We start from the raw sequence: 11,225 nt of genomic DNA, 5'->3' as shown, positions 1-11,225 counted from the left end.
TGTTTTCAGCTAAAATACGGGATAAAAGGTTTCAAAGTAGAAGAGATTTTTTTAAGCTCTAATGAATTTGTTATAGTTAGAAAGAATAAATGAATTAAGTAGTGAAATTTCTTTGGGTAGCTATAAAAGACAGCGTGGTGGCCAGTAATGTTTGGCAGCTTAACCACCATGTTAACTCAAGGGAGATGCACTTGTATAGTTGTATCTGTCGAGTGTCAACAATAATGATGTTTCGAATCAGTATTGAAGTTTTGAAATTTCTTTCAATTTCTAAGACGATTTTGTTACGTACGTATTAGGTAGCTTACTGCACCATTTTCGTTGACCTGCACTAGCCGTTGGTGAAGAAGATGTGGTCATAATTGAGTATTCTACTTCAAATATTATACAGTACAATAAGATACTATAGGGAATAACTTAATAATCTCATATGATCAAGATTCAAGTAATGGTTTTGTTTACAAAAAAAAAGTAATGGTTTTGTTCAGCAGATCGACGTTTCTGTAGGCCTGGAAAGTTTAGATTGCCCAGCCCACAATCAGTCATCCCATCTAACGCCAATGAATAACTGAGTACTTATGAATTTCGCAATGATATGTTGCAAACCATATTGTTTTATTATACAAGACTTGGCACTGGATTACAGGATTATCATTATGTTTTAAGCTTGAAGTCGTGTTAAAGAAAATCATCAAACTGATCATATATCAGAAAATGCGACATTAATAATTTTGAATTTCGCTCGTAACGTCTTGTCGGGCAAAATGGGACTCCCTTGCGCCTTTGCAGGATGGTTGTTTGCTGTTGGTGAAGAATGAAGACACCCTCTCCTCGTACCACATATTAAGGATTAGGTTCGAGCGTGAAATCTGAAGGCTTGGTGGGAGGGCAAGTTCAAAACTTATAGGCAGGGCCTAGGAGCTTAATGGCAGATAAGGACTTAACAAACCTGCTCACTTGCTCAGGGACTCCGGATCCATCTGAACTTGACCTATAATTTATGAGACCCGAAAAGACCGGCCTAATAAAGCTCAAACTCATTGAAACCCAGTTCAAACCTAACCCCTGGTGATTTGACAATCTTGGAGAAAAGGTTCCCATACTAGGGGCCGACATTATCCAAACATCCAGTAGCAAAACTATCAGAGTGAAAATATAAAGTAAAAATGACAGTATGTCTCAGTTGCAAGGTGTATTCAACATCCGGAGTCAGCTTTCCCTCCAGGGAAAATTTGCTACAGCTATAGCTGCTGCTACTTGGTTTGATATCCATTCGTTAAGGCAGCACTGAGTTTCAGAAAAACTGATGAGCTTCATAGCTAGCACTCATACGATTGTGCTTGGTTGATTGCAAAAGTTTCCATGTAAACTAGAGCTAGGATTAAGTAAGTTTGAACTTAAACAAAGCGTGTTGCCAGCTGCAAGTACCATAATAGGTGTTCCACCACAACTTGACAAAATATGCAAGCTTAGTCAAAACTTTATTAGCACCAGCAATTTTACAGCATCCAAGCACAATCGTAAACGAGCATTTAACCATTGAGCATATAGGAAGATAGTAAAGATAGAGAAGAAGATAGCAGAAAGAAAAAATAACAGCAGGGGGGGGAGGTTACAACATTTCTTGGGTAGCCTTTCTCTTCCTCAATGTTACAACAAAAATACATCTAAGTCATTTCGTCTGATGTAAAAAACAAAATTGAATTCGAATGAAGAAGAATAAAGAAGCACTGACCTATCCGCTGGCCCACCTATCGATCTACTAGCTCCAAGTAGTTGTTAGCTAATAGCTACACTTTCTACATTGAGACAACAAAGGGTACAACTGTTCTGCGTATTCATTTGCCAATTATTCTACACAGGAGGCAGGGGTAGGGAGAAAGAGAAGATCAATATTTTCTTCTCAATGCATACCAATTCAACTTCAATTGAAACCAGATTGGTGAAATACCCAATATCCCTTTTGCCAGCTTTGGATCAAAGACATCAAACTGCACTCTTTTTAAGGAATCTAGTATAACTTGTGCAGGAACTGATGGAAGAAGAACAGGAAGTGCTTCGGTTGGCACTGTTGTAGCCAACTCACGAGCCTTCTGCAGGTGATCATTAGCAACTGATGCCATCTCAAAAACACAATCTGTCAATCCCTCACGGGAGTCCATACGTATCTGCCTTCTGCCATCCTGCTCAACTAACAACCCATGTTTGGATGCTAGTTCAGCAGGTATGTAAGAAATCAGTCTATTACAACTAGCATGATAAGGTAGTGATCTAAGCAGCAACAGGAGGCCACTTGCCTTCCCAATATGTGAGGCTGCATGATCAGCATTAGTGGACTTTATTCCACCAGATTGGAGTGTTGAGTATAAAATGGTGGACATTGTATCCTCTGCATATTGCTCCAGCTCTTCAATTTTTTCTGGAATATCATCGTCCTCCCTTCTTGCATCATTAATTCGAGCTTCAACAGACCTCTTCAACCAACTTTTATTTATCTTGTGATCAAAGACTACTGAAGAGAGGGCCTGAGCAGTGGGGTGCTCGATTACTTTGCGGGAATAGATTTTATCTATGGCTTCTTGCCACCAAAGAAGACGCATGAGGCCAATCCTAGGGTCGGAGGCCACATCCATGGCTCTAGCAGTTTCTACATTGAAAGCAGCGAAGGGCAAATGCAGCCTTCCGCATGTCATGTGGGAGTTGGAGGAGACATAGGTAGTGGTGGTAATCATAACTTCGAACTTGTTGCACGCAGTAGGATAAGGCTGCTCGAATGCTGCTGGATGTTGAAGCACCATTCATCAAATCCTCGGCAGGCTTCTTTCTGCAAGTCCAAAGAAAATGCAATGAGTAAAACAATCCAATAGTAGGAAAAGCTTCGGGGGGGGGGGAAGATAAAAATAAAATAAAGGTAGAAGTAAAGCTTTAGTAATCAGCCTAGAAACTATGCTACTCTCAGGGATGTGTTTTCTATCATAAAATTAAACTTACATATACCATACTCACAAATACTCAGTTTGGTTGTTCAAACATAAAGAACCTTCAATATTGTACTTTGTGTAGAACTCTTGAATTCAAAAGTGGATTAAAATAGTAACGTATAAAAACTATAAATAGACTTAATAAAATGCCTAGTCTGTGCACAATCCTTTCTGGCTCAATAGACTATAAACTGACTGATTTTTGAGAGGGGAGAAGCCTTATATTCAGGAACTATTGTACTGATTGTAGTAAAAGTTGTTGGATTTCCTAAACTGGGGCTCCCCTGTTTCCATTCTTGCATGCAACCTCTTCCTTGGCCACAACCGTTAAACTTTTCTATGCAGTCTGTGCTTCCAGAATCAGAGACAGACTAATGGTCTATGGTACCAAAAAGCAGTTCACACTCTCTAAACCAGAAGTTCCATTTTCTTTGGAAATACCTTATGACAATAAGCTACCACCTTTTTTATTGCTATCGTTCTTAACTCCAAAATTATACTCCCATTTTAAACTAAACATAATATTTTCCTACAATCTTGACTAACTTCCTTTTAGTTGGCAGAACTACTAATCCTACTAAGCAGTAACACATCATCCAAGAAATTTCCACATCCGCAGACTGCCTACAACCCTTTACTATTACCTAATCTATAACATCTAAACACACAAATTATCTAAAAATTGACTTCAAAGTCAGAACATGATTCTTTTACCGCTCTACTTGATCTCATCATTGAAAACACATCTACTCTCTACTCAGTGCAAACTGTGGAATGCTCATTCTGCATCTTAGACTACTTCACCCTGTCTTAGACTATTAGATCCACAGCCTGCCTACAACCATTGTGGTAGACTTTAGCAGGAGTTATAAACTTCCGCCATCCGCAGCCTGCCTATGACCAACTTTACTAAAACCTTATTCCTATAGCATCAAACTGATTTCAACTCATTCACCTAATTTTATTATTCACGAAATATCTAGTCTTTACTCATGGGAATGCTCATTCCGCATCATATCTCTTCACTAAAGCATTTTTTCAACACTTAATCCCGTCAAGACCATTGTCTTAGATCAATACCTCTTGGAATTTAATATTGCCTCTAATCGGCATATTCTACTCCACCGATAAATAAGTTAAAATGGCATTTAATCCCATTCAAAAACATTCATTGCTATCTACACAAAGTAAAGAATGGTATATCTAAATAAAAAAATTGTCTAATTAGAGACAAATAGGGACGTACCTTGGGAGAGAAAGAGAGTGTGAGAGTCTGAGTATTTTGAGCTGGACCAAATGGGTAGATATTAAGTTATACTTGAAGCCCATGAGGTACTTAATTGGGCTGTCATGGACTCTGTTAGTATTTATGCAACACTAAGGTGGGAACCAGGCCCGTAATCAACAAATGAAATGGACATTTGAGTTAGTATCCCTTCCTCCCTTAGGCTGGGTGCAATGGCTCCCCATTCTCTTAAAAGCGGAGGGAGTGGGTGGTGAGGGAGTGGGTGGTTTTCCCCTCCTATCTCAATATAACTCTCTATATATAGAGAGTGTTATTGAGGAATAGAGAGTGCATTCTACGCCACTTGAAATGGCGTGGTTTGTAAAAATCCAAACGGCGCCACTTGAAGTGGTGTGGAATGAAGACAATTGTTTTGTGTCCCCACCAAGTCAGAAACTAATTATGACCAAAATTGTTTTATGTCTCCACCAACCCAAACGGCTTCACTTGAAGTGGTGTAGAATGGTCCAAACCATTGGACACTAAAATTGACTCCTCATCTTCAAACACACTGTTTTTTGGTGGAATAGAGATAGAGGGTGGATGCACCATTGGACTCAGCCTTAACCTTTCTCATCTCACTATTTTGTTTTTCACCTAGATCATCTAACAAATAGAGGCCCAGACTAGTTAGGTTTAAAGTCAGCTGACATTAGCACATTGCATTTGGTTAGACTGCTAGACTAGTAAGTTTAGCACTAAACTTACGTCCTTTTGCACGAATGGAGGGATATGAATCACATGATATTGTTTTTGGCTCAATATTCTTTGAAGAAGCCTAACGGCAAACAGAGGAACAAATACGATCAATTATCAATTATGTACTTCCAAGTTCGAAGGTCCATCATTACTATAGTCACTTAATTAGCTTCATCAGCTCTCACAATTAAACATATATTGATATATGCGGATATGCCTACCTATATATACAGAGTAGTGTAAGCCTGTAAGGGCATATACTCATCCAACCTCGAGCACCAATCACATGAAGATGACACGTCAGCAGCACATCAGGTCAAGCTATCAAAACAAGTAAAGAATACCCATGGAAGACATCTCACTCAGACAACCGGGCTACATTAATCCAGGTACTACGCTCTATACTCAACACTGCTCTATTAACAGAAGACATCTCGCCCAGGCTGGCCAGACTACAATATAATCCAGGATTCCAGGTACTACGTTTTGTACTCGATCAACACCGCTCTATTAACAGAAGACATCTCACTCAGGCCAACCGGATTAGAACTCAGGAACTACGTTACGTTCTATATTCTACTCCGTTCCACCAATGCCACATCCATGTAGGACGCCCTTAACCAAGCCGACCTAGAGCGTTGTCCTTCTCCACACGCATCAAGTACAAACCATCATCCATTATCTCAACATCACAGCACCATTACCTCACCAACTATGACCATCATCCCTTTTGCCAACCTCAACAACCATACTTCTCTACCAACTACATTGTTCAGCCATACCATTTCGTATTGCACAGCCACATTCTTAGCCAAGACCCATTCTTTGTCATCATGATTCTCCTCACACTATATATCTATAAAAACTAACCCTTAAAACTACCTTGGCTTAAAACTAGGTTTTAAGTGTTTGTTAATGGTTGTTCTCCTTGATGGAAGATATCTCTGTAACCGCATTTGGTGTAATATTAGAGTGAGTCCTAAATATACCCAATTTGGTATTTACATAGAGTATGTATAGACAATGATTTTACAAATTTGTTATGTAAAAGTTCTAGCAAACATCATGTATGCATGTTTGTTGCTTGTTCTCGTCAAATTGGACACGGATTTCTTAAATTCGAAGCATCCAACTCAAGACCAATTGGTATATAGATTTTGAGCGGTCCTACCATACGTAGTAACAATCATGTAAGAGTTAAAATGAGCTTTATTTCTTGAACTTGCAAGGACAACGATAGAAATGAATCTTCTGCTGTAGAAGGCGTAGGTTTTGATATCTTACTTGGAAGGGTGATCTAATTGCAATATCGTCACAATAATTCCAATTTATTAATTAATTAAGGCCGGGTTATAGGTAAGATTGAGCTCTTACCTTATTTATTCTGCAACAATTATGTCTGATTCTTCTTGTGTTCTTAAATATATATATACCTACAATTTTTTTTTTTTTTTTAGAAATGATGCTGGGATTTTGCAAATCCCTATCTATATTATAACCCCATTTAATTATCATACGGTACAGATTTTAATGCATATATAGGTTTGCATCCTTTTTTTTTTTTTTGTGCTAAGTGATCGAGCTTGAAATTTTATTAATAAGAACGAGAAAAGTTACATAGTAGGTGAAGGAGATAATAAGATGAGAGAAACAATATAAAAAGGAAAAACCTATATAGGTTTGCGTCCTAATGTGAGTAAGATATAGAACTTTGTCATGTTTTTTAGAGTGCATCTACTTTATTTACAAGGAGATAGGTATGATAAATGTTAATTGCCTGACTACGTAAAGAGGGCGCACAATAGGGCTCTAGGTTCTGATAAATATTAAAAAAATTCTTCGTAAAAGTTTTCTTAAACTGTTAGGGTTAGTTATTATTGAAAATTTTAGCTATTTTCAACTTCTTTCTTGACAAGATCTTGAGAGTATTTTTGTTTATTCATATATATGGGGAATGATAGATCGAGCCACATTGTACACTCATCCATGAAAATGTGGACTTGAAAGTTGAATTAAGGGTTTATATTTTGTAGATATGATCTCCCCACCATGAGAACATGCCCACAAAATTTCAATTAATCATTGAAAGAAGTCTAACTTTATTCAAAAGTTGTTATGAAATTGGATTATTCTGGATGTTAAATAAAAGTACAAAATTGAATACTAGTTTCCGCAAGGGTAGACATATATATCCAAATGATTTTCCCTGAGGATGATCTCCACTGTGGGCCAATATATCATATTCACAAAAAATCAGGTCTTAATTCATTTTGTATGCCAAAAATGTGTGCACAGCTCTAATGGATGTGGCTCCATCCCTGCCTTGCTCGAAACTTTAGAAATGCATAGTGATGGCTTGCATAGACTGCATGCTCACACTTGGTCTGAAGGTAACATTGCTGCTGCAGCAATTACCTGTATGTACTGTTGAACAATACATACATACTTTATTACTAGTGCAATAGCCTTTCATCTTTTACTTGTAACGTACTTTGTAAGAGCTGTACGTCATTTCTTTTTCTTTTTATGATCATATCCATACTAACTTACCCTTTTAGCGAAAATTAAAGGAGTTTCTCGATCACAATTGTATATACACTCTTTCATTCTATGCATACACACACACGAAAAATAAAGAAATAAAAAAGAATGTAAGCAGTTATTTGACGTAATGGTTGCTCTTGTTAAGTACCTTTACCTGCAAATTTGTAAATTTTCAAGTGAAAAGGATTTCGTCTGTGTTTCATTCCTCCCCTAAAAAACCTGCAAATACACACAAAACTTTGCAATTTTGATTGGAATAAATAATGGCAGGAAAAATATTTACCGGATTGTTATCTCCTTTGTCGTCGAAGTTTTTGGAAATGGAATTCCATTTCGAATGACCTAAGGAGTCTTATTTTTATCTCCTCCTTTGCTTGTTAAGATGTTACCTAGAAAATTTTACAAATTTGCAGGATACAAATGCACACTAATCGATGAGTCTATCTGGCTAGAACCAAAGGCTGGACAGTAACATCAATTGACGATCTGTAATTCCGTAATCTCCTCTTCATGAACAGTGCACTCCTGAGTCCTCATGTAGGAGGGACCTTAGTACACATACGTACTGTTCGAGGATATGAGAAGATGGAAGGTAAGGCATAATCCTCCCATCTGTGATCGATCAACTCTAGCATCTACCACAAAAACATATATATATTCGAGTTGGCTAAGGTTAGTTAGCCTCGAAATAATAGATGGCCAGCGCAATTCGATCAGATCACAAGTAAGAAAGATTAAATAATAAGGAGTCGCTGAAATTAGTCCAAACAAAAAGAAAGAAATTAAACCCTACATGAAAACTCTAGAGCCTACAATCAAGAAGGCGCTGAAAATGATCAAATACAATCCAACTTCTCACATTCCAGTATAACTAGGGAATGTGCCAAACTAAATAAGGTTTTCCACCGTTTTTTTTTTATTTCAACCATAACATCATTTAGCTATATTTCTGCATGTTGTTCTTCACACACACACACACAAACAAAATTCATCATAGAACAAATGCTCTAGTTATTCGATCTAACTTCAAGAAATCATCAATTACATACCAACCAATCACCACTGAAGGTTCCAATCATGATCCATCTTTCCCTTTCCTTTCTTGGTAATATTTTCATCTTTAACATTAAGATCAGGCAAAGGGAGTGACGAGTTCAAATCTATTCCCACTTTTTCCTTCTTCTTTTCTACCATCTTTTCAGTGCTGGGAGAGCTTTGGTTCTCAGCTTCAGCAGGAGGGGGCATCAGTTTCTGATCCAACAGCTTTTTCTTGTGGTTGATACTGCTGGACTCAGCTTCTTCGAACCACTTCCTTTTTGGTGCCAAAGCAACATCCTGCACCTTCTCATCATCATCCTCTTCTGGTAGCACATAAGGAAGGTTTAAGTCGAACATAAATATACTGGTTCTTTTAGTACTCTCCTTGGGGGTTTCGCTAACCAGTTTTTCCACATTTGGTTTGTCGTCCACAATTTTCTTACCACTCACCAGTTCTAGTTTTTTCTCTTGGTTGGCCATTAGATCGAGTTAATTGGATGGAAAAGTAAGAGACAACTGAATATAGGAACGAATAGGCAAAGATGAGAAGTCGGGTAAAAGATAGTCTAGTAGTCTGTATAATATAAGTAAGAAACTAAAAAATGGTACTGATTATTTTGACAATATGTTTAGATGGAAACGAAGTTATGACTGGGTGACACGTTGCAGAATTTATTAGCTCATGAGATGGCAAATGTATTACAGGAAATTTTAAAATTAAAATCTTTGTGAACTTTTAATTTTTTGAAAGTTAAAATGCATGTATTTACTTTTGCTTTAAAAATATTTTTGATTGCTTGCACTAAAATTCCATTTTTTCAAAATGTGGTGGAGGTTGTGAAATTGCTTTTACTGAAATTGCACTTTAGATATGAACTGTACTGAAATTGTAATTGATTACAAAATAGATGAACGCCGTAGTGGTGCTGTCTGTGCGTGATGTGTTTTATTTTATTTTTTTATATATATTTTTGTAATTTTATGTGTTAAGGTTTTGCTTGGACCCCGAACTCAAATTGGTAATATATATGAAGACCAATTCGACTAATTTTTCCAACAAGAATATACTGTTTATGCTTTATTTAATTATGGGGTTACTCAAAGAATCGAAAGATATTTTTTCAAGATTGATTGGTATATATGGGAAATTTATATATCATTGATTAATTTTAACAAAATTGGTACATTATTGCATTAGTTTTAGTATGGTTTATTTGCTTTTAATGTACCCCTCCGGCCCTCCCCCCTCCCTTTCCGAACACAAAGACACGCACACACACACACATTTTCCATTAGCAATTTAAGGTGGAGGTAGGGGTCTGCCTTCCCCTCTGTAGGTAATAGTAGAAGCCTAGGACATTTTTGTTTGCTAAAGTACATACTAGTAGGAGGGCAAGATCGCGGATGTTCAAGTGTCATTTAAACAGATATATATAATTAAGCAAAGGAAATGGGAGCTATTCCATCAGCTGGGAGGGGTGGATCACACATTCACACGGTCGTATTTAGGACTAAAAAGGGAAGTTAGTTTTTTTAGATCCAACTCAAAGCAATGATCCAAGGTTACCAAAAAAAAAAAAGCAATGATCCAAGATTAATTCCAAGTCATTTCCAGCAAAAACTAAAATGATCCTAGTCATAAATAGCCAGCGCTGATTGCCTTTTAAGGTCTTCCTAAGTTAAAACCGTTGATGAGGCAGCGCGCGTGCCCCAAGAGGGTGGACGTGCATTGTACGATCTTGGGGTAAATTGGGTGACCCACTATGCTTGTTTTCCAGGACCAGAAGTAATTCTGTTATAGCCATTGTCACTGGACACTGAAGGTGGCTCATCAACAGGAATTTATATAAGCAAATAAGCAACTTGTGTTGCTGATAGATTCATCAACAGGAATGTTATATAAACAACTTATGTTGCTGATAGATTCTGAAATGGCAGTATACTACCTAGTACCTACTTGATGGGTATTTGGTAGAACCGTACCAAGACGGCATAAACTATGGCATACAATGCAGTACAAATGGTAAGGCGATTAAGCACGCAATAAATGAGGCTCAGTCCCTTGGTTCTAATTCGGTTGAGTATAAACTCCCTCCCATCTACCCATATCACATATCCTCCCTATTATTTAGGTCTCGTTAAATAACTTTCCTGTTTTCCAAAAAAAAGATAAAATCTGGTCTGTTTTTATTTCCCATTTTATCTTATTTCCTTTTGTACTCTTTTGGGATTGAAAATTTCCGGACTATATGTAAATGTATTTTTACATAGTCATATATATATATGTAAAACTATATTTGCATAGTCATTGGAACTATAAAAACTTAAATTTACATAGTAACTTTTGAGATTGAAAATTTCCCGACACCTGACAGAATATATGTAAATGTATTTTTACATAGTCATATATATGTAAAACTATATTTATATAGTCATTGGAGCTATAAAAACTTAAATTTACATAGTAACTTTTGGGATTGAAAATTTTTCGACGACACCAGACAGAATATAAATTTAAATTTTCTTATAAAAAAAAATTTCATATGAAAATTTAAATTTAAATAGGTTAAGAAGACTATGTAATTTTATATTGTCATATGTAAATACAAATTTACATAAGATGATGTCAGCCTGCACTATAACAGATAAGAGTTTTAGCGACGACAAAAAACGTCGGT

The 11,225-nt window shown here is 36.8% G+C and overlaps 1 protein-coding gene across 1 annotated transcript; it reads right to left on the bottom strand.

Annotated features, from left to right (window-relative positions):
- Window positions 1-1,457: 1,457 nt before the first annotated feature.
- On the bottom strand, window positions 1,458-4,286 carry LOC147505933 (Terpenoid synthases superfamily protein). Its single transcript, XM_086558320.1, is given in 3 exon segments — window positions 1,458-2,660; window positions 2,662-2,824; window positions 4,228-4,286. Coding segments are annotated over 2 exon segments (912 nt in total). The 5' UTR covers window positions 2,803-2,824; window positions 4,228-4,286; the 3' UTR covers window positions 1,458-1,889.
- Between the last annotated feature and the right edge of the window lie 6,939 nt (window positions 4,287-11,225).

This window comes from Coptis chinensis, chromosome 4 (genome assembly GCF_015680905.1).
Source record: "Coptis chinensis isolate HL-2020 chromosome 4, ASM1568090v1, whole genome shotgun sequence".
NCBI lineage: Eukaryota > Viridiplantae > Streptophyta > Magnoliopsida > Ranunculales > Ranunculaceae > Coptis > Coptis chinensis.
This window is presented reverse-complemented; position numbering and strand designations above follow the sequence as displayed.